General features: G+C 34.3%; 3 protein-coding genes and 12 non-coding genes across 17 annotated transcripts in view; 1 reads left to right on the forward strand and 14 right to left on the reverse strand.

Annotated features, from left to right (window-relative positions):
* Nucleotides 1-19,058, forward strand: part of LOC144855294 (ubiquinol-cytochrome-c reductase complex assembly factor 6-like) — a 128,855-nt gene extending 109,797 nt beyond the window's left edge. Inside the window, exon 4 of the transcript XR_013614781.1 lies at nt 19,047-19,058. The gene's annotated coding sequence lies outside the window, so the exon portion shown is untranslated. The remainder of the gene's footprint in view (nt 1-19,046) is intronic.
* LOC144855287 (uncharacterized) overlaps nt 1-24,098 on the reverse strand; it is a 75,211-nt gene that overhangs the window by 19,194 nt on the left and 31,919 nt on the right. Inside the window, exons 7-9 of one of the 2 annotated variants that reach the window (XM_078713100.1) lie at nt 23,654-23,878; nt 17,876-18,288; nt 17,687-17,720 (exon numbers count right to left, since the gene is read on the reverse strand). In XM_078713100.1, the coding sequence (XP_078569226.1) occupies nt 17,881-18,288; nt 23,654-23,878 (633 nt within the window). In that variant the 3' untranslated portion in view covers nt 17,687-17,720; nt 17,876-17,880. Of the gene's footprint in view, nt 1-17,686; nt 17,721-17,753; nt 18,289-23,653; nt 23,879-24,098 lie in introns of those variants that run through there. The other variant, XM_078713099.1, reaches the window with a different exon arrangement.
* Trnat-cgu (transfer RNA threonine (anticodon CGU)) lies at nt 139-210 on the reverse strand. The gene has a single exon. It is a non-coding gene; the product is annotated as a tRNA-Thr (tRNA).
* Nucleotides 349-420, reverse strand: Trnat-cgu (transfer RNA threonine (anticodon CGU)). The gene has a single exon. It is a non-coding gene; the product is annotated as a tRNA-Thr (tRNA).
* On the reverse strand, nt 500-571 carry Trnat-cgu (transfer RNA threonine (anticodon CGU)). Its single transcript has one exon. It is a non-coding gene; the product is annotated as a tRNA-Thr (tRNA).
* Trnat-cgu (transfer RNA threonine (anticodon CGU)) lies at nt 671-742 on the reverse strand. Its single transcript has one exon. It is a non-coding gene; the product is annotated as a tRNA-Thr (tRNA).
* Trnat-cgu (transfer RNA threonine (anticodon CGU)) lies at nt 841-912 on the reverse strand. The gene has a single exon. It is a non-coding gene; the product is annotated as a tRNA-Thr (tRNA).
* On the reverse strand, nt 1,025-1,096 carry Trnat-cgu (transfer RNA threonine (anticodon CGU)). The gene has a single exon. It is a non-coding gene; the product is annotated as a tRNA-Thr (tRNA).
* On the reverse strand, nt 1,176-1,247 carry Trnat-cgu (transfer RNA threonine (anticodon CGU)). Its single transcript has one exon. It is a non-coding gene; the product is annotated as a tRNA-Thr (tRNA).
* Trnat-cgu (transfer RNA threonine (anticodon CGU)) lies at nt 2,079-2,150 on the reverse strand. Its single transcript has one exon. It is a non-coding gene; the product is annotated as a tRNA-Thr (tRNA).
* Nucleotides 2,261-2,332, reverse strand: Trnat-cgu (transfer RNA threonine (anticodon CGU)). Its single transcript has one exon. It is a non-coding gene; the product is annotated as a tRNA-Thr (tRNA).
* Trnat-cgu (transfer RNA threonine (anticodon CGU)) lies at nt 2,405-2,476 on the reverse strand. The gene has a single exon. It is a non-coding gene; the product is annotated as a tRNA-Thr (tRNA).
* Nucleotides 2,776-2,847, reverse strand: Trnat-cgu (transfer RNA threonine (anticodon CGU)). Its single transcript has one exon. It is a non-coding gene; the product is annotated as a tRNA-Thr (tRNA).
* Trnat-cgu (transfer RNA threonine (anticodon CGU)) lies at nt 2,960-3,031 on the reverse strand. Its single transcript has one exon. It is a non-coding gene; the product is annotated as a tRNA-Thr (tRNA).
* On the reverse strand, nt 4,742-15,248 carry LOC144855474 (isocitrate dehydrogenase [NAD] subunit gamma, mitochondrial-like). 2 transcript variants are annotated; one of them, XM_078713349.1, is made up of 11 exons: nt 15,154-15,248; nt 14,689-14,748; nt 14,289-14,309; nt 11,534-11,631; nt 10,681-10,860; nt 9,936-10,068; nt 9,359-9,492; nt 8,854-8,956; nt 8,344-8,490; nt 8,021-8,176; nt 4,742-7,210 (listed from the first exon to the last, which is right to left on the reverse strand). In XM_078713349.1, the coding sequence occupies exons 1-11, from the start codon at nt 15,241-15,243 to the stop codon at nt 7,109-7,111; spliced, it is 1,224 nt and encodes a 407-aa protein (XP_078569475.1). In that variant the 5' UTR covers nt 15,244-15,248; the 3' UTR covers nt 4,742-7,108. The 2 variants fall into 2 exon arrangements, with proteins under 2 accessions (XP_078569475.1, XP_078569476.1); XM_078713350.1 differs by lacking the exon at nt 14,289-14,309.

Raw genomic sequence — 24,098 nt, forward strand, 5'->3', positions numbered from 1 at the left:
CAGGATAACCAGAGGTTGCGTGCGCGTACCTTTTCTGATATAAAAAAAACTTTATTTTAAAAATAAAATAATGATGAAAACCAAAATCTATTGATAGATCAAACCAGATTTAACGCATAACAAAACGTCATAAAAACTAGGCCCGAATGGGGTTTGAACCCATGATCTTCTGTTTACGAGACAGACGCCTTACCACTTGGCCATCGAGCCGGGATGTAGGACCTCAAATGTTGATAGATCAAACCACCGAGAAATAATTTTAACTTTCACAAAAAAAAATACTAAAATTTATCAGGGTGCCAAAAGTTATTATCAAAATATATTTATTTGACAAACGCCATAAAAATTAGGCCCGAATGGGGTTTGAACCCATGATCTTCTGTTTACGAGACAGACGCCTTACCACTTGACCACCGAGCCGTCATGGAGGAACACAAATATTAATAATTTAAACAATTATCGAAATACATAATTTATTTGACAAAACGGCATAAAAGTTAGGCCCGAATGGGGTTTGAACCCATGATCTTCTGTTTACGAGACAGACGCCTTACCACTTGGCCACCGAGCCGCGATGAAGGTTTTTAAATATTGATAGATCAAACCACCGAGGAATAAGTTTACCCAATACTAAAATAGGTAACTTATCAGAATAAGCGCCATAAATATTAGGCCCGAATGGGGTTTGAACCCATGATCTTCTGTTTACGAGACAGACGCCTTACCACTTGGCCACCGAGCCGGGATGTAGGACCTCAAATATTGATATATCAAACCACCGAGGAATAATTTTAACTTTCACAAAAAACAATACTAAAATTTATCAGAGTGCCAAAAGTCAGGCCCGAATGGGGTTTGAACCCATGATCTTCTGTTTACGAGACAGACGCCTTACCACTTGGCCACCGAGCCGTGCTGAAGATACACAAATATCGATAGACCAAGCCATCGAGGAATAAGTTTAACTTTCAATATAAACCAATATTAAAATAGGTAACTTGTCAAAACAAATGGCATAAAAATTAGGCCCGAATGGGGTTTGAACCCATGATCTTCTGTTTACGAGACAGACGCCTTACCACTTGGCCACCGAGCCGTCATGGAGGACCACAAATATTAATAATTTATATAACTATCGAAAAACATAATTTATTTGAAAAAAAGGCATAACAATTAGGCCCGAATGGGGTTTGAACCCATGATCTTCTGTTTACGAGACAGACGCCTTACCACTTGGCCACCGAGCCGCGACGGAAGACTTCATTCATCGATAGAACAAAGCAAATTAAATTAAATATCATAAATTCTTTAAGGTAATTATGATCATTTTCAAAACATAATTATTGTCTTTATCATGTCAAAACAAATTATAAAACATCATTGAAGCGGAAAAGTAGAATCTTCCATTAACAAACAAAACAGATATGATTACAATCTGAATTGAGAACAGACAAATGCCTCCAAATAACGCTGATTATAATTAAAACAATAGATAATGTTCCTCAGACAAGAGGAATCATCTTTAACGGTCCGGGCCTAAACATTGATTTAAGTAATCCCGTTGGAATAGCAGACACGCCATGTCGATAATACTCGACCATATCTACCAGGGGCTACCGTAATGAAACGAATTTACGATAATGCGATTCCCAAATAATGACCGTTTAATAGCAGGGAAGATTGAAATTATCTTCCCTAGTTCTAAACACTTCAGATTTCTCAAGCCTGGATGAATACCAGATAGACCGTAACGGAAATGAAGTACTTTCTAATATCGAATCAATTTGACCATCGAGTTGACCATTACGAATGACCGATGTAAGTTATTCGTGGGTGAAAAGTTTCCGCTTTTCTTATGCCTGCATGAAAAGTAATCATGGAAAAGTCTTTCATCGGAGATGGTTAATTGGTAAAGTAAAGTGTACGTAGTGAAATGGTAATACTAATTGGCGCGTTTTACATCAGAAAGTGCAATAACTTGAAATGCTGGAAGAATAACCAATTAATACGAAGTAGTAGAATAGATGAATGTAATTAATCAATTATTTAATGCATAATTAATTAAAAATGCATAAATTAGGCCCGAATGGGGTTTGAACCCATAATCTTCTGTTTACGAGACAGACGCCTTACCACTTGGCCACCAAGCCGCCATGAAACTTAAAATATTGATAGATAAGACTATCGAGAAATCATTTTAACTTTCACAATAAAACAATACTAAAATAGGTAATTTATCAAAACAAGTGCTACAAAAATTAGGCCCGAATGGGGTTTGAACCCATGATCTTCTGTTTACGAGACAGACGCCTTACCACTTGGCCATCGAGCCGCGACGAAGGAACACGAGTATTAATATTTTAAACAAAGTACATAATTTATTTGACAAAACGTCATAAAAATTAGGCCCGAATGGGGTTTGAACCCATGATCTTCTGTTTACGAGACAGACGCCTTACCACTTGGCCACCGAGCCGCGACGAAGGGCCTTAAATATTGATAGATCAAATGACCGAGAAATAATTTTAAGTTTTACAATAAAAAAAATACTAAAATTTATCAGATAAAGTGCCATAAAAATTAGGATAGGCCCGAATGGGGTTTGAACCCACGATCTTCAGTTTACGAGACAGACGCCTTACTACTTGGCCACCGAGACGCTACGAAGTATTTTAAACATCGATAGAAAACGAACCATCGAGAAATTAGGTAGGTAAGTTAAGATAAAACAACATTAAAATAGACAATTTTTCACTAAAATCCGCCATAAAATATAGGCCCGAATGGGGTTTGAACCCATGATCTTCTGTTTACGAGACAGACGCCTTACCACTTGGCCACCGAGCCGCGACAAAATATGTTAAACATCGACAGAACAAATCATCGAGAAGTAAGGTATTCTTCCACGATAAAACGACATTTAAATATATAATTTGTCACTAAAAAAGCCATAAAAACTAGGCCCGAATGGGGTTTGAACCCATGATCTTCTGTTTACGAGACAGACGCCTTACCACTTGGCCACCGAGCCGCCATGAAACACCAAAGACAAAAGGCGTAAAACGAGATGGGACATAAAATGGAGAAAATAAGGTCGGTAATGTCCTTATCAACTTGTTCATGAAGTCACACATTACAGCGACAGTAAACATTAACGTATATATTTCACATGTATTTTTTTAAATAATTTTATAAACGTTTGTTGAAATTTCATACCATTTTGTTGGAAAAACGTTTAATTTTGGAGTTTTATACCATTTTAACTCTCATTTCTAGACTGTATTGCTTGTAATCTTGTTGTTCTGTGTATTTTTTCTTGTATATTGCTGTTGAAATTGATTTTCACCAAATAAAATGAATAGTTGAACCTACCAAAAAGTACTGTTCTAATAATCACAATACACCGACAGCGTCTGTCATATTAATGATGACATCTGACATACATTTTTTCATACCAAAAGTGTTTTTATAATCGCTGTAGCCAATTTAATTTCTAGGTAAGCGTTATCACAAAAATGCATCGCATGTTCGGCATACTTCAAAATTACCTTTGATCTTGTGTTATACATTTTTGAAAATTAAAAGCGAATAAAGAAATATTACTCGCAAAAAGTAGTTGAAATTTCATGTAACGTTATTACTAACAAAGGTGTTTTGCTCCAAAACATTTTCATGAAAAGTAGGCGAGATTAATTTCTTCAATGAAAACTGCAATCTAGAACAGCAATACGCAGGCGTTGGAGAGGGGATTTTAAGGGTACAGTAACGTCTATGCCTGCATGAAAATTAATCATGGACATTTTAAAGGTACAGTTGTGAATTTTCTAATAGTACAATTGAACCCCTCAATTGGCACTCCTCTATTCAAGGAAAAGCCTTATAATAAAGAAAGTTTAAGTTTTTAAACTATTTCCAATTCTTATTCAGTGGACATTCAATCTGGGAAGAGTGAAATTCACTATTTCCAGGGACGAATTCAAGGGGGCCTAGCCAAATTTTACAAATTGTAATGCAAAAGATAGGACATCAAATTAAGTTCAGCATTTCATTTCACTACTTTTAGGCCCTGGGCTCCCTATTTCAAAATCCTGGATCCGCCTCTTATGTCACAATCAAACAAGGGAACAGCGGGAGTAATTTTGTCTATATCATATATTATGTACAAGGTTTTTGACCGCGTATAATGCTTAGCTTGCAAATATTTTATATTATTCAAGAAGTTAGGAAATATTTCACACGTCTTAAAAGGCAAACAAATGAATTATTTATCCTGCCCTCGAATCTTAACACACGAGGCGGATAGGTTAAAGAAAACGTATTCGCTGACGATATCGGTACCTATTCAGGGTTCATGCACTTTCTAAAAAATTAATTTCACTAAATTTCCATGACCATTTATAGAAAAAATTCCATGATTTTTCGTAGACACTTTTCATGAAACGAAACTAGATATCTAAGTCTACGGCAGCCCTATTAATAGGACACTTTCTCATGAAACGAAACTAGATATCTAAGTCTACGGCAGCCCTATTAATAGTACACTTTTTCATGAAACGAAACTAGATATTTATTTAGGGGACACTTTCTTGGGTCTGGGGGATCTACTGTTCAAACAAAACATGGCCTACTCATTAAGGTAAAATCTACATGGGTCGCGCGACGAATTTCAGAACAAGAGGTGACATTTTAAGCCTTGGGCGTCAAAATAATTAAAAAATAATTCAATTGTTCCATAAAAATCATTGTTAGATACAAATGAATCTTTGTTTTATTTTGCGTTGAGTTATTTTCCTCTTAACGCCTTGTTAATGACGTCATCAATTTTAAATACTATCTCATTTAATTCTCATCCATTTGAAATTCGATGAATATTTTATAAACATTATTTAATTATTCACATTTAAGCATAATGAATTTAATATAAGGAAACGTTCAGTTTAAAAATAAGTGCAGATACTATAAATTATTCAAAACAAATGTAAAACTTGCAAAGATTCACAAAATGTTTTTTATATATTATCTCTTCTCATAACATTTATTAAAGCACTGTCTACACTATCAAACTAGTTTGACAAAGAGTGTGATGTGCCCAAATATGGTAGCGATATACCCAAATATGGTAGTGATACGACATCATCATGTCCGTATATGGGCACATCACATTTTTGTCACATAAATTTTGATAGGGTAGACAAAGCTTTAAATACTATTAATTATAAATAGCATTTTACACTTTATTTTAGCAACCACACATATTTCTTATTCATCTCAAGTAGTAGAACAAGAATATTCAATTTCAATATATGTTGACCTATATAATATGTTTGTGACCTACTTAATTACTAAATAATTCAGATTTGTTTTTTAATTAGCTGGGTTGTCTCACAAACTCCGACCTCAATAATCTCAGTTTATAGATGTATCGCTATATTAAAGATGTATTGTCCCCCTGAAAAAATAATTCTTAAAACAATTTTTGTTGAATATTCCATTTTAATGTACCGTAATAGTTATCCACTTTGACCAAAAATTGGATCTAAAAAAAATGTATTTACCTGAAAAAAATGTAATTTAAAGCAAAAAATGGTCAAATTGGCTGCCAGCCAATAGATTTTTGGTTGAATTTAACCGTTTATTTTGTCATTTTACAAGTGAAAACATTATTTTTTTTCGTTTTTTTTCTACGGAAGTGATTAACTTTTAATATTAAAACTACAAAATAAGATATTCAAAGTCTGATTTGATTAATCTTTATTTTTCATGTTTTTGGGGGACAATACATCTTTAAGCTTAATCTATTTTAAAAATTACTTAAATAAGTTCTATATTTATTTTTCTCACAATATGAATTGCTTAAGCTGAAATTAAAGCATGCACTTATACTCTACTATAATGCACCGGCTCAAAAAAACATTTGTTCTATAAAGGTTTTCAAACAAACGATTTTGAACAACAGCTGGTACACGAATAGATTTTTACTTTTGATTTTAGTGCTTGTATATTCTTTTCCAGGCTTTCTATAGATCTTTTAATCTGAGATTTAGATCTCATGGTCCAAGTTTTCAAGATGACAATGATTATATTGTAAATATGGTAATTATAACTTTTAACAATAACAATTGAACAAAATATAAAATTGTGCCAATTAATTTATAATAAAATATCAACTGTGTTTTGTGCATGTGCTCAACAAGTTCTTGAAAATAAATTATTCAAGATAGTGAGTAAGTGACTACAGCAGGGGCTTCTCAACAGTTATCTACCGTGGGTCAGATTGCAATTTACAAGTAATTTTGCAGGTATAAAGCACAGTTTGAATGAACATTAACAACTGTTTTCAACATTACTTATTACATTTTGTTTTTGGCAGTACTGTAGCTCTTCGTGGGACATATAAAATTCACTCATTCAGCACGCTGGCCGCCTGTTGAGAACCCCATACTGTATTTAAAATTGAAAATTTTAAAACAACAAATGTGATAAATTTACTTAAATATAATAATAAACACATCAGAAAGGTCTGTTCACTTACCTTGATATTGCAACCTCTATCTAAGGACCACAGAACTAATCTGGCAATGAAATAGTTAATGATGGTCCCTTGCATTACTACAGTATAGACACAATACTCTAAATAAGCTAGCTATTTTGCCCTATCTAACCCTAGCTATTAGCACAAGATTTGGAAAGTACTCTAGAGGTATGAAAACCAGCCTAGTGATCTAGAGGTCATTGGTTCAAGTCCTAACCAAGAACTATTTTTTCAAAGGTGTTCTCAATGTATTGAGCATTCACTACAATTACGTCAGAGGAGGCCAAAACATCTGACTAACTTTAGCTCCCTAAGGGACCATGTCTAAATTAGTCTACTGCAGTTACTACAATTTTGCAAAAAAAGCAATAACGTATGATTTTACTTTCTTTCAATTCAAAAGTTTACGAGGCAGAAAAGCAATAAACGCTTGCTAAATAATTGCATAAACAGATTAAAGAGTAAACAAAATGCTGTTACTGCAGTACATGCAGTAGAATAATTTTTATATTACACTATTCATAGTAGTAAAACTCTTAATACTTACTGTACCGTACTTAGTTATTAAAATACTAGCTAGATAACATGCGCTCCTTTGCTAGTCTGGCTTATAACATCTACAATACTTTGTATAACTTCTCTGGTCGTCGCCTGTCCTCCAAGGTCTGGCGTGTGGTTCTAAAAGAAAAACAATTTAAAAATTCAATTTTCAAAAATCTAATGCACGAAAAATTAATTATTAAAAACAATGTTTGAATAAATAATAATAAGTAATAAAATAAATTCTTGCACTTTAACACAGCGTGATTAATTATTTCAAACAACCTGAGAAAAAACTTTGACATTTTGATGATGGTAGTTCATTAACTTTTTTTAAGAAAATAAAAGTAATGCAAAAACAGTACGATACATTTCTTTACTGTTTTATTGTAAATATTTGTGTTACGTGTTATAGATACTGGGAATATTCTCCAGTAAGCTTGGTTCACTATTGGACGCAACGCAAGGGCATAAGCGCACCGGAAACAATTTTACCAATCACAACACTAATGGGTTATCCGAACTGTCATCTGTGATTCCTACATTCACTTGCTTTGCGCTTAAATCCTTGTTTGGGAAGCAATTTTTAGTAGCGTTTTTATAAATTAATTTTGTCCACATGGGTGAGGCTCCTCGATTTTTTTTTAACCTTTGCACCAAGGCCCTCCCCACCCCTCCTCCCCAAAAATAGCAGTAACACACATTCCATTATTGAATAATTAATTAAAATAATAATAATTAAATGTTTTGCAGTCTGACATTCAACTAACAAACAAGAACACTGCAGTTGGAGAAACTCAAAATCTGCTTATTGCAAAAAATGTGAAGTGCCCATATATGGACATGATGATGTCATATAACTACCATATTTGAGCATATCACTACCATATATGAACACACTTTTTTGTCACATAAAGTTTGATAATGTAGACAGAGCTTTACACTAACCTCTTTATATGAGAGAGTTTCCATAATTGACTCTCTGATAAGTGTAGCATGTTTGTGAAGATTCAAGTGGTCTAACATCCGACAACTGGCTAGTAACATTGCTGTTGGGTTGGCCATGTTTTTTCCAGCTATAGTCTTTCCTGTATTACGGGTTGCCTTGATATTTAATAGATTAAGATTAAATTATTGTCATGTGTGAATGTGGGATCATGTCAACATTATTTTCACTGCAATAACGTATGACTGTAGTTTATATTATCAAAGTTTATGAGGCAGTCATTGACAAATAGATAGACAAAAGTAAATTCAAACAAAGTGCTTACTGTTTCGAACACTGAATAGTTTTCACCTAAATTCTGTCCTGGTACGATCCCTGGACCACCTACAAGTCCAGCACCAATGTTGCTGACTATGTTACCATACAGGTTGGGCATCACCATCACATCAAACTGGTTAGGGTTAGATACCATCTGTAAAAAACAAGATGAATCAAATTACATGGGTTGATAATTATTGTTTCATATTTTAACTTTATTGACTGTGACTAATTATAATTTGGGCTAGAATGTGAGAGCGTGTGGTGCAGTGTGTTGGACTATTGATTTGACAGAATTTATGAAGCTCTGTCTACACTATCAAAATTTATGTGACAAAATGTCATATGCTCATATGGAAATCAGTCATATCACTACAATATTTGGGCATATCACCACCATATATGGACACATCTCACTTTTTTTTGTCAAGTTTGATAGTGTTGACAGAGCTTAAAAGTAAGACTTTACCTATGATACAAAAAGAAACGAAGTTCCATTCAATATGAGTATATTTACCTGCATACAGCAGTTGTCTACAATCATATCCTCAAATTCAATATCTGTATTTAAGGCCGCGACATCACGACATGTTTGTAAAAACAATCCGTCTCCTAATTTCCTGTGAAGGAAAAGAAAAAAATTTCAGTTGATCTGTAATCTCCTCTCTTTGGTTTTATCTTTTTAATCTGTTTGTAAATTTTTAATAGAAAACCTTCAGGAGTCAACGTGTTAGCCTTAGCATTATACAGATTTTATAATTTAATAGGAGTTTCCCCTGAGTATGAGTGTGCCCTTAATAGGAGTGTCCCTTGAATTGGTGTGTCACCTGAGTAGGAGTGTCCACTTAATAGGAGTGTCGTCTGAATAGGAGTGTCCCCTGAGCAGGAGTGTCCCCTGAATAGGGGTGTCCCCTGAGTAGGAGTGAGCCTTGAGTAGGAGTGAGCCTTGAGTAGGAGTGTCCCCTTAATATGAGTGCCCCCTGAATAGGGATGACCCAAATAAGGTTTTTTACTTTACTTACATTATATTAGCTTTATGTACGGCAGTAACCTTCTTTCTTCCATTTTTTCTTGCAAAATCAAAAGCGTATTCCGCTATTCTTCTTGATTTTGCACGAGTAATAATCTTTAAGCTTTCTACAACACCCGTCACATTCTAAAAAGAAACATAAATAATGTAATATACATGTCAAATTATTCTAAAGCTCTGTGTACACTATCAAACTAGTTTGACATAAGTTTGATATGCCCAAACATCATCGTGTCCATATATGGACACATCACATTTTTTTGTCACATAAAGTTTGATAGTGTAGACAGAGCTTTATGCAGTTACTATAATTTGTTTACTGTAATTACTTAGCAGGCTTTTTTAGGGGTAATAATAGGTATTGTATATTGCAGGGACTGACTCAGAAACTTCTACATTGAAACAAAATAAAATCAATGTTATTCCAGTAAAACAATTGTAGTTCCTGCAGTAACTGCAATAGATTTTGACATGATCCCTAACCTCTTATATTATTATTATTATTATTTGAAACTCATTTTTCAGAAGGTTTTAGTAGGGCATTATCATTACAAAAATGAGGCACTAACCTCGTGTTCTAGACTAGAATATTCTCCCTCTGTGTTCTCCCGGATAATTACAATATCAATAGCATCATGGCGTGTATTAATTCCAGGATAGCTTTTACAGTGAACAATGTTTGCGAATAAATCCAAGTTTTTCCTGAAATAAAATTTACAAAACAATTTATTAATTTAAAAAATGCTTATTTAAAGTAAAAACTTTTTATTAAATTTAAATAATAAAATATTGATTAAGATGAATGAACCAGCCAAGGAATTGATGGTACTGTGATATCACCCAAATGGTGTTGTGTCATTTACACAGTGTTGTGATGTCACTCACACGGTCCTGTGATATCAACAAGGAATTCAGACTATTTAAATACTAGATTGATGCTGTATATGACAACCCATGATTATAATTTTGTGAGGTGTTTTCCTGAATGATCGTACAATTAAAACGGTACTGTGTATGAACAACTAGCGTTCATAATAATAGTTCATTCTTATATAGCACATATAAGCAATCTCTCAATGCACTGCACATTATTAACACGGTTAATCAAACATGTATGGAAACATACTCCCATAATAATGCAGCTAGTAATCAACTAATCATCCATTCATAGAAGTACTGATGAAGAAGTCAATCTGTGACGACCTAACTTTCTTTGATTTTTAAATGATAGAAGTTTTGCTATTCATTACATAATTCTTGTTACCTCCAATGTAACATGTATATATATTATTTTATAAATTGAATAGCCTTTACCTTAGAGTAACATTGTCTGACTTATCACCGATCTGTAGTTTATTCAGATCAGTATGGATGTTGCCTTTGAGAGCAACACCATTTCTCTTTACTGCTATGATTGCTTGCTCTACTGACTCTGCATCTTCTCTTTCACCACTCAGCAGCAGCTCCTCGAAGTCTATTGGTGCACCTGCATGCCTTTAAAAGATAAAAAGAGGTTCATTAATATAAAATTTGTATGTAGTAACTCTCTCTCTCTCTCCCTCTTGAAACATTTTCCATCATTTAGACATTACACTTTCCACAATTTGTTTCCATATTTTTCTGTTTTAAGCAGGATAGTTTGTTACTAAAGTCATTTTTTCCTTCTAAATCTTGTTTTATTTGGTTAATCTAGTTATTTTTGTTCTTCCTGATGGTCTTTTTACTTTTTTTTTAGTTTCCTTCCCTCCTGTTTAATCAGTGTATCATTTGGTAGTCTAATTATGTGTGTGATGTGAAGTAAGGAAGGTACAAATTCAGATTAACCACCAAATGATTTGATTACAGTATATGAACTATAAAATATAAATTCATATCTATATCTATTATACAATTATCTACTTTGTCCAAGTACTCTCACTTATTTTTTCCTAATTATTCTGTTTTGTTTATATATATATAGGCAAATTGCCAAGGATAATTCAATTCAATATCCTTCTTAAAGGTGGCAATCCTGTTCACAATACAAACATATACACAAGATCCCCTACATAAACAAAGTCTTTGGGAGTGGAGTTATAATTTGCCATTGGAATTAGAAAAAATCTTGACATGACAGGACTTGAACTCCATTCTATTCTTTAATGGTAGTACTGTGTTGCTGTCTCACCTCAATACATCTTTTACATGTACCATAAGCTCTGGTCCGATTCCGTCACCAGGAATTAAAGTGACGGTGTGCCTCCCTCCATACTTTGCAGCCGTCGGCTGTAACAATAACAACATTGATTTAAATTATCACAATAAAATTACTATTTATTCTCATATATTTCTAATTTCACTGATGCATTGGTCACAAGGTCATTTTCTTACCTAATTATTTAAAACAATATAACAAATTTAGCTGGCGTGCAATATCTACTAAGTTTACCTATTGCCTTTAAATCGCATAACTGGTACAGGCTATACAGTAAAAACTAACTATATGATGAACAAATAAAAGTCATAGATTACACCCAAAATGTATGTATAAAAGAAAAAAGTTTCTCAGCACATAAATTAATTTTTTTTAAATTATCTTTTTAATTAAAAGCAGCATGACTTATTTTACATTTTGAAAACATGCTTTATTATTAATTTACTTATTATCTAATAAGGCCAAAAAAAAAAAATTATTGTGTTGGCCACGTTTTGGGTAAATCCTAAAAATGGGTAGGTCGGTAGGAAAAGTTTTTTTTTTTTTTTTTTTTTTTTTTTTTTCAGACCAAAAATGTGTTGCCGGCAAAATAATAAACAATTTACACAATTGATACAAAAAGACTTTTAAACACTTTTCATAGCACCCTAGGCTCACGCTAGCTATAATTGTTTCAACAAAAGTTTAAAAAAGGTTTATTAAATAAACGTAGGCCTAGCTTTTGAAGGCAAAAATGCCTAGGCTAGCCCTACCCCTAGCTACCATTTTTAAAGCCAACAAAAACAATCAAGATCGAAATAAACTATTTCCGTGTTAATGCTACATTACGCAAGTTAACATTATTCTAGATGAAAAATATTGAGTTTTATATTGTTTTATCCATACGTAATTACACTGGCATTAAAGATATAACAATAACATTAAAATGTAGGCCGTTTTATGAGCCATATTTCGCCGATTTCTTATCGCGGGGAAATTCCCCACCAGCGACATCGATCGATCGAGGCTAGAGGTCCGGCTAGAAGCCTAGCGTGCATGCCGGAACGGATGGATTATCGCTATATAAATAACAAGTTTGAACAAAAGAGCTTACGACAATCTTAGGTACATTTTTATTAAACGTATATAGGCCTACTTGCTTGGCGAACCCATGCCTTTTAAATCATTTAACAAGTCCGTAATCAGATCGTAGTACTGTACAGTAAAACCAAAAAACACCGCATCAACAACCTCGTGCGATGTACGATCTGTTGTTCTTTTGCTGCAGATCAACATTGGTAGAGTCCATTAATTATGAGGGTGTTTAAAAATGTTATAACTATTAAAAACCAGTCTCAACCACTGTGTAATCAAAGTGTTTATTTAATTTAAACTTGGATCCCCCAAAAATTAATAATCGCGTATTCCGGTTATCACGTGATGGATTCACGGTTGGTTGCACGCTTCTTTTTTACACGTCCGGCGGAGGTGAAATATGTTCGCCAATTTGGCTAATAAGACAATATTTTTTCACCATTTGGTTTCAAAATTGCTGTTTGGCTCAAAAAAAAAAAAAAAAAAAAAAAAAAAGCCGACCTTCATTTTCGGCAGTTTAGGGTCGGTCGGGCGTGGCCAACACAATAATTTTTTTTTTTTGGCCTAATTACTGCAGGTACTGTATTTTGTATTAATAGAATGAATGGGTTAAGGGTTAAACAAATGATGGAACTGGAGTAGCAGTTACCATTAATTTTTATATGGTTATTGAAAAAAAAAACATTAAAAAAATGTTTAGTTTTATATTTTATAAAGCATTATGTTTGAACAATGAGTTAAGCTCTGTCTACACTATCAAACTTTATGTGATGTGCCCATATAGTATATGGACAGGATGATGTCATACCACTACCATATTTGGGCACATCACACTATTTTTTCAAACTAGTTTGATAGCGTAACAAAGCTTTATAAAATAAATATTAATTATGACGTCTACTGTAAATAATATCTTTATTTATGAAGAAAAGTAATTTCTGCTTTCAATACTAATTTACACCATCTCTATATAGGTAATAACAGACATGACAGGTTAAGGTTATGCTGTCTGATATCAACGATAATAGTTCCTTTTTAGTGCATTATCAGTCTAGCAATGTGCTGTACATAAATTAAAGTAATACAAGCTAAAGTTGTTAGAATGACAAAGCTTTGGAAAAGAAACATCTTTAGCTGGGTCATTTAAAGAGTTCAAATTGGGACACTGTGGGATTGAAACTGGTAGGGATTTCATTGACACCTGACCTAGTAGGCCGGTAAAGATACTGTAGGTAGCCAGTAGCTAGATTGGAGTGGGTCTTGTATCCAAGGTTCAACACCTTGTGTGGAGTTTGTTGTTGAACAACCAATGAGTCAGGGAAGAAGGGAAAGATGTTTTTTCTTATCTCTAAGCAGGCAGCAGTGCTGTAGGCCTATTCTGGAAATAATACTGAGGTATCGATACTACTTGAATGTAGTTGTGCTGGGCTTCCTCACCTAGGTGAGATTTTTCCACCTAAATTCTTTGACTCAAGAGGAAACTTTACTTTACAGATTTTTACCATGCACATAAAACATTTTACAAACAAAAAGTTTATACTAAAACCAATTATGAAACAAAACACAAAAAACTAAAACGATTAATTAATTAAAAATACTGAAATTAGTAAACATAAGATCATGCAAAACAAATAAATAAATGTATAAGTCATACCAGAGATTTATGAATTTCTTCCTGTAATTGCACACAAATCAAAAATGGGGAAAATGGGAGAAAAGGATAATGCATTATTTAGATAGCAAAGAACTGAATTAAAATGTCCATGCATTTAAGTGTTTAAACTCGCATTCACATCAACAGGTTATTCAAACACAGATTATGTTACAGTATATTGTAAAAGTGGACGGAACTAAAATAGCAAACCCACATCAAATATCTGAAATGTTAAGGTATCTTGGTATGGTGAATGCAACAGTATTTTATAATACATTACACAAATAATTTATTTTGGAAAAGAAAAAGACTTTAGGTGAATTCAGTAAACTAAGACTCGGGCCTAGGCCCTAGTGTGGACCTAGGCCTAGGAATAGTATTAACAAAACAAGCAATTTACCACACTCGAAGCACATCTTCTTTGATCACCATGTGCTGATGCAATTTTAGGCAGGTTACCCTAAAAAAACAAAAAAGTAAAAAAAAAAGAACTATTTTAATTTTATTTAATTAAAATAAAAGGCTTTGATCTTAATTAATGTTATATTTTTAAAGATCAACTAAAATGACTTTACTCTTTACTCCAATCCTATAATGTAGTTACAGGGTCCGTTTCAGTACAAAAATTGCAGGCAGGCCCAGCCTTTCATAGAGCACACACTACTACTACTCTAGCCTAGGCTTACTGCCCCGCGGCAAATATCTATCGAGGCCCGCGGAAGAAAGTATGAGATAATGATAGAGACGCAATTTAGTATCTAGCCCAGGCCTAGCAATATTCTTTGAATACATAGCTTTAACAGTGCAATCATAGTAAATCATGGTAAAAACTTGTAGACATAATCTACTTCTATCTTAAACGTACCTTTTTATAAAAACAAGTACTATCTAAATAGCGAAAAACGCCGTTAAAATATGACTTATTTACTAATAGTCTGCTTTTCCTCAATGCCATCTTTATTATTTAAAGGTCTAACAAATTATAGAGGGCGACATTAGTAAAATCATCATCTATCTCATGCGCGAGATAGTCGGTATCGTGAAAACGATTTCGTATTATTTAAGTCGTCTACATAAAACGTTGCTTCCATGAGTAACTTTTTTTTTTAATTATCAGTGAAAAAAATAATACTTCAGTTTAAAGTATCATCAGAAATATATCTACATTCTATAAAATAAATAAAAACACTTACAATTTACAAAGAACATCACATGTTTAAGGAATGAAGAAAATAAAAAAGATAAACTATAAGCTAACGCATGGAAACTCTTCCTAATGCTTCCGTTCTCTTGAATATAACTGCCTAAAGGAGCGGCGCGAAAAATCTAGCCATTGTTAACAGTGTATAGGGAACAGTTATCCCACATTGTATTATGCCTAGATTCCATATTATGTACTGCATACTAATGTACTATTTCACGTTTTTCTTAGTGGGACGGGACTTAGTTTTATTTAATGCGTTAGACCTTTATCATGTAATAAGTCTCTCAAGCCATTATTATCATTATTTAATTGCGTACTTTATATTCATGGGATACGTGTCTGACATAAGTACACTATGCAGATGTTCCTATAGGTTCAAAACTAATCAAGAGGATAACACCCAGGGCTCTGAAAATGGTTTGTCAACCGAGTCACACTTAAAATATGCGTGTATCAAAGTATTGCCTCATTAGTATTCATAGGTTATGATAATTATGCAAATTATTTGAATAATTATGCCTTATTCTATAGACGAATGCCATCCTGCGCATTAAGGCCCGTTTACTACGGATGATAACGATCGACAATATATTATATTTTTCATACAGAAAACAAAATAGACTTTTAAAGTTGTCATCCTAGATAGGATAACCCATTTATACTGCATGCATTCGCAAGGTGTCCAATCAGATGACGTCATAATCAATAAGAATCTATCGTATCAATATATAATATTTTGTCGATGACGTCATTTCATTGGATTATTTCAAAATATTATCGAACACAGTACAATGGTTATCCTCTATTGTTTTTGTTTTCTGTAGGAAAGAAGTGTATATTTATGGTCGATCGTTATCGGCCGTATAAACGGGCCTTTATCATCATGGCATTTGCATCATATCACTGAAAAGTAGCGTCATCATCCATGTGAACGCATTATTAGAATATACAACATTTTCAACCATAGAAAAATAACACTGGGTATTTCAAAAGACTTTTATTAACAACAACATTATTAATGTTCCAACCGTTCTTTTATCGTAAAATGTGTCGATATCGAATTTACATACATTGAAAAATAAAAGGCCTATACCAATTGTAAATTGTATCATGCAAATATAAACTGTATCCAATGTGAAGTAAATAATACAGTCGAACCTCTATTAATGGGACATCTTTGAGATCCAATGAAGTTCCTCCACTCCTTTAATAGGGGTGTCCCCAATTGAATAAGGGTTGTACTGGCTCTGACACTATCAAACTTAATGTCACAAAAAATGTGATGTGCCCATGTACATGATGATGCCATCGCTACAATCTCTGGGCACATCACTACCATATTTTGGCACATCACACCTTTTTTGTCAAACTAGTTTGATAGTGTAGACAGAGCTTAAATGTTAAACTCGTTGAAAGTGTCCCCTTAATCCTCTGAACAGAGACTACTGTATATTGAATGGCAAAAGCAATGATTCCATATCGGACAACACGTCAGGTAGAAAAAAAATAGTTACTTTATAAACTGTTTCAATAAAACATTACGTTTAACAAATTTTATAATTTTTGGAATGGGTTAGTTGAATACGAACTTGGTACACAGAACGGCGTATCTTTGCATAATTTAACGTTATCATAATTTTACAACATTTGTGATTCAGTTAGCAAAATATATCTTGTTAGTATGTACAACAATACGAAAAGTAACTAGCAATATTATTATTGCTATTAAGTCTTTTATAAAAGGTTTTAGCAAAGAAATTCAGTAAAATTGTATTATTTAGAAGGCCGCATCGCAGTCAACAATAATGAACACACTGATAAATGCATTGTACGTAACATACCCTGATTAAAACATTCCATATATATCCTTTTAAAAAAATCCAAAAAGCACACCCATTGGGGACAACTTCGGCACCAAACAATGTTCCACGGGAGTGTCCTCTTCCTAAGTTTGGTTCCCACTATGACGTAACGCAATGACGTAAGCGCAATACACGCGATTGGCCAATCAAAAGCGATGGGTTATTCGAACTGTCGCTTGGGATTGGTCAACTCGCTTGCGTTGCGCTTACGTCCTTGCGTAACGCACTAGTGGGAACCAAGCTCTAAAACAATGTTTTATATATGTGTCCTTATAACCAAAATGTAAATTGCAAAAATGCAAATATGTTATCCACTAAATGTAAGTTTAAACATACCAATGTTGTTATAATGTCTAGTTCGCGGTACTGTATCTAACTTGTACATAGTATCCTTGTCAAACTATGTGATGTCACATATGTATCACATGAGATGCCTGTATCATATATCATAAGTCTAACTTTAACATCGCCGCATATTACAGAGAAAACTTCAGCATAGATAGATTTTTTTTTAATCGGTCCTGTGTCATACATTCAAAATAACATCATGTTCTATAACACCGGTTTCGTCTGTATGTCCGTTAAAATCAACAGCCGTTTCAATAGAACTGCTAGGATTTGTACAAGTTTGTTCCACGGATGTGGCTGCCGTTTCATCAACCTTCGTTGCAATTGCATTTATCGTTGGATCAGCACTCGACGAGCCTTCCGCAGCAGCAGCAGCACTAGTTGTATTTCGTTTTTGGCGGTAGAGGTTAAGAAACGCTGAGCTAGTACAAATGCGTCGACCGACGCTATTAAAACGCTTTCCTAAGGCAGACGTTTTTACTTCACTCGATGAAACTTTCCGTGACGGTGGCGCTTTCCTTTTCGAGTGAATATGTTGCGTATAAGACGGTGTCCATTTTCCAAATGATTCGTGGTCAGATATTTCCTAAAAAATAACAAAAAAATTGTTTGTTAAATAAATAATACTGATAAACGAAACAACAATGCGCCACTAGTAAGCCTGATTTTTACTTGGACGCAACGCAAGGACCAATAAAGCGTGGTTCCCACTAGCGACGCAACGCAAGGACGTAACGCAACGCACGTGAATTGACCAATCACAAGCGATGGCTTATTCGCTTGTGATTGCTAACTGTCTATAACTTCGCTTGTCATTGGTTAAAACGCTTGCGTTGCGTTTACGTCTTTTACATAATAGTACGCCAGGCAGCGTACAGATAAGACGTGTCTCGATTACTCTCTCTCGTGAACTGGTTTTTCGCCAGTGTTTTTCAACTTAAATCGACACCGATCCAGAATAATTGAACAACATATGGAACAGTAAGATCTGGATCTACGCTCAGCCTGTATTTTAACTATTTTATCTGAAATTTTTAATCGTTTTTATCTAGTTTTAATCCTCGTAAGACCATACTACGACGAGGGCGAGTCGGACCCAGGCAACGATCAAAGGAGAGGTGCCCGGTCTGGGCGGTGATTTCATCCTAAGCCTAGCTCGACTTTTTGCTGTTTTTAAGCCTAAGTGCAATATTGATCACCTCGATCTAAGTATCAACGACATCATAAATACTTTTTAAAGAAGTTTTATATGGATATGTACAGTTTTTTGATGTATTTTGGTGTTTTTTTATTCCGTTTTTATCCTGTTTACATTTGATTTGCTTCGTTGCGCTTGGCGGGAAGTTTTAATCAGCTGACCAACACTTGTTTACCTGTTTGATTGACTTTGCTAAGCTCCTGGACGACATTCAACCACTGATAAGGTAATTAAATCACTCTTAATAATGGCAGCGATTACTACAAATGTTCTTATTATTTTATGCCTTCTAGTGAGAATTAACTTTACCTGCCGCCCAACGTTAAACTCAGACATTTTTTCTACGTTAAACTCCAGCATATATGATAGCTGGGCAATTCAACCGAAGATACATACGGATAACCTGAATATAATGTCTCCCTTATGGACATTGTACGGATCTTCTAAACCGTATCCAGTTTGCCGCTTAAACTTAAAAAACCCAAGTTTCCTGATGGTACTTATTATTATCGCTGGAGACGTTTCTCCGAACCCAGGACCAATCAGAAACCCATGTTCAATTTGTAAAAAACCGATTGCGAAAACGCACAGGGCAATGAAATGCACTGAATGTAAATGTAACTACCATATCAAGTGCGGAAGAATAAATAAAATTGTATATGATAAGCAACGGAACTCGAAAGATAATTGGTTATGTCAAGAATGCCTCTTCAATCAGCTTCCGAATGATGAATGCATCAGTGACATTAATATTCATGACGAATTTATTGCCGACACAAATAATGTGAATGAAACCCAACAAGATGGACATACATGTACAGAAGACATTTACGAGCATTTAAGCGAGGAATTCAACGTGTTTAACAAAGGCCTACATTTTATTCACCTTAATGCGCGGTCATTAGTTAATAAAATGTCTGAACTAAGGCACATCGCATCGAAGACCAAAGCTACTGTTATATCCATCAGCGAGTCGTGGCTGGACGAATCCATCACCGATAACGAGATCAAAATTGATGGATATACAGCGCTCAGGAAGGACAGAAACCGGTCTGGTGGTGGAGTTTGTATCTACGTAAAAAATGAACGCGCCTTCACACGTAGAAATGATCTGGATATCGACGATTTTGAAGCAATTTGGATAAATATATATCTGCCTCGTTCAAAGGAAATTGTGATTGGTACATGCTACCGCCCACCAAAACAGAATGTAACTTTATTTCAGAACAACTTTGAAGAAACTGTATCAAAAATCAAAGAGAGTAGTGAAATTTATATTCTTGGTGACTTTAACATATGTACTTTAAATATTAATCCAGTATCGCAAAGATATAATGATTGCCTTATAAGAAATGGTTTTAGTAATGTTATTAAGGATATAACTAGAATAGGAAAAGAAAAAAGCTCATGTTTGGACCACATTGTTACTAATGTACAAAATAATGTGAAGCAATCTGGAGTAATTAACATTGGCCTTAGTGACCATTTTCTTATTTATTGCACTAGAAAAATACCTAAGTCTCATGTTCATAAAAATGAACACAACTCCGCAAAATTACGATCTTTAAAAAACTATAATGTAAATAACTATCTTGAAACACTTAACGATATCGATTGGTCTGTTGTCACTAATAATGTCGATGTAAATATCGCGTGGTTAACTCTTAAAGATATCATCATTAAGGTGATCGACTCAATAGCGCCAATAAAAAAAGTTAGACTTAAACAAAACATAGCACCCTGGTTTACCTCCGAAATTGCCGATGAAATCAAAGTAAGAGACACACTTTTAAAACAATTCAAGAAAGATAAATCTAATCTAGATATATACAAATATTATTGTGCCTCTAGGAACAAAGCTCAGCGGCTGATCAAAAAAGCTAAATCTAATTATTTTCTCAATAAGATTGATGAAAATAAAGACAACCCTAAAAAATTATGGAAAACCCTCAAACAGCTCGGATACGAGAAGAAATGTAAAACAAACACTAAAATCGTTCTCGATGACAATGGTAAACAAACTTTCTGTCCAAAAGGCGTTGCCTCTCGTTTTAATGAGTTTTTCACGAATGTTGCGTCAACACTCGTCAAAAAACTCCCAAAATGCATAGGTCTTTTCACCATGTCCACTAACGATCTTCTTAAATACTACGTTAAATTAAAAGGAAAAATGTTTAAGCTAGAGCCTGTTACCATAGAATTTGTTAAAACTCAACTCGAAAGCCTAAATGTAAACAAAAGCGTCGGTCTAGATAATATTCCCTCAAGATTCTTACGTGACGGTGCGATAATCTTGGCTGAACCGATAGCTCATATCATTAACCTTTCGTTTAAAACTAATTGTTTTCCTCATGATCTTAAAATTGCTAAAGTTACCCCTCTATTTAAGAAAAATACTAGAACAAATGTTGAGAATTATCGGCCGATTAGTATTCTGCCTACGGTATCTAAGATTCTTGAAAAATCTGTAGCTATACAAGTTGAAAGGTATCTTTCCAAAAATAATATACTTTATGCCTATCAATCCGGTTTTCGGCAGGCCCATTCAACTGAAAGCAACCTCATAAATCTCATCGACGGTTTAAAAAACAATAAGTCCAAAGGCCTTCTTACTGGAATGGTTCTAATTGACTTACAAAAAGCTTTCGATACCGTCGATCATGTGATTTTAATTAACAAGCTAAAATGCATGGGTTTTAAGTGTACTGACTGGTTTCAATCTTATCTCGCTAACCGCACACAAGTTGTCAGTGTGAATGGTACCTGCTCTGAACCTCTTATAGTTACTCATGGTGTACCGCAAGGTAGCATCTTGGGCCCTATTCTTTTTCTATGTTATTTAAATGATATTGCTTCTTGTATTGATTCTGATGTTCAATTATTGCTTTATGCTGATGATTCTACGATTCTGTATTCTCATCACGATGCCACCAAAATCGCTCATAAATTAAGTACTGTCCTAACTAAGTGCCAGGACTGGTTAACTGAAAACAAATTATCTTTACATGTTGGCAAAACCGAAAGTATTATCTTTGGTAGCAGAGCGAAGCTTAACAAAGTAAAAGAGTTTTCTGTAGAATTAATGGGCCGTAGAATCAAAAGTACTAAGCAAGTTAAATATTTAGGTATTGATTTAGACCAATATGTATCATGTGATATCATTGCAACTAGTGTTATCAGTAAAGTTAAGTCAAGGTTGAAGTTTTTACATAGGCAAAGTTCGTGCTTGAATAAAAAATGTCGTAAACTATTAAGCACTGCTTTAATACAATGTACATTTGACTATTCTGCCTCGGCATGGTACGGCGGTGTCAATAAGAATCTTAAACATAAATTACAAACTGCCCAAAACAAGATGGCACGTTTCATTTTAAATGTTGGTCCGAGGTCTCACATAGGTGCCAAAGAGCTTTCCGATCTTGGGTTTCTTAATGTCAGCCTCAGAAATAAGTTTTTAAGATTAAATTATGTTCACAAAATTCGTTATAACTTTAATACGCCTTCTTTCCTTAAGGATAACTTTTTGTTAATTTCTGATCATCACAACCATTTCACCAGGGGTACAACATTTAATTTTGTCACTCCTAAGGCTACTGGCGTTAATGATACGACTTTTTATTTCTTAGGTATCCGTGACTGGAACAGGCTCCCCAATTCACTCAAATCAATACAAAATAATGCAACCTTCAAAATAAAACTTAAAGAATTTTTTAATAATGAACAGCTTGGTATTTCAGTTTAATTAAGCTATTTTTAATATTGTTTTTTTGATGTTTTCTTGTCTTGTATGTATTTTCTTGTTTTTTCATTTTTACTGAGTCATACTTAACGATAATTGTACTAGGCCCAACCACTCACTTTTCAGTCATTACGGATTGGACCCCATTGGAAATAAGTTTACTTTTTTGTCGACTTAATGGGTTATCCAGGTATTCTTTTTATACATTGTATATTTTAACTTTTATGTATGAATATCAAATAAAATCAATCAATCAGTCCTTGCGTTACGTTCTAGTGGGAACCAAGCTTTACACACCAATTCAGCGGATTATCCATTGTGTCGTGATTGGTCTACCAAACCTTGGTTTCCAGTTCTTGGACGCAACGCAAGGACCTAGACAAAACACAAGCGAGTTGACCAATGACAATGGACAGTTCGAATAATCCATCGCTTGTGATTGATCAAACACCTTACGTTGCGTTTCGTCGTTGTGTTGCGTCTCTAGTGAGAACCAAGCATTCGCTTACGTCATTTCGTTGCGTCCAAATCATGTGCAATTAGAATAGTAGTTTGACTGTCATTTTCATTTATCTTTTTATTTCGGAATATCATGGTGACATAATATTATATCCATAGCTCACATGTATAGGCAAATTCTGTAATACAGCATGCCGATAATAGGCTTCACGTGTGTTTGGCATGTGATGCTGTATCATGGAATTGCCTATGATACTGGGTATCCATACTGTACAGAGTAACGAGAATTGGTTCATCAATCATCCATAAGTTTATCGCAAATAGCATGCGTGACGCAGAGTGTGAAAGGTTTGGGAGAAAACGTCACGACGCGTACGTACGTTATTTGTTGTTTGTACGACGCGTACGTACGTTATTTGTTGTTTGTACGACGCGTACGTACGTTATTTGTTGTTTGTACGACGCGTACGTACGTTATTTGTTGTTTGTACGTTCCTCTCGAAATCAAGCTATTTGCGATAAACCTTGTGAAAAAATGCGGCAAAAGAAACAAACCTCTTCATCATTTTCATTTAATCGTTCTAACGTCGTTTCCGCAATAGTAACTTTTATTGATGGCGCCCTCGACTCCCATTTAGGGTGAAGAAAAGACTCCCGAGATCCAGACAGAGAATCAATGAAGTCCTCGTCACTGCTCAGGCGTGATCTCTCCGGGAATTCGTTGTCACATTTTGGCACATCCTCTGGCCTAGCTTTTATGCGAGGCATATTGTAACACTCCTGAAAATAAGAAAGAAAGCATGGAAATCGATGTCTTATAATAAAGTACAGGTTTCAAAATATTGAATTACAAAATTAATTGTTGGCAACAGATAAAAGCAACTTAGTTAATTATGACTATGGCAGGCTCTAGATGACTTACGGTATACTCAATCTTCTGGAGCCCTGGTACTAAATATTTGACATTTTTACAAATCAAACTATCTGTTATCAATTAATT

This window comes from Antedon bifida, chromosome 11 (genome assembly GCF_963402885.1).
Source record: "Antedon bifida chromosome 11, ecAntBifi1.1, whole genome shotgun sequence".
In the NCBI taxonomy this organism is placed as follows: Eukaryota; Metazoa; Echinodermata; class Crinoidea; order Comatulida; family Antedonidae; genus Antedon; species Antedon bifida.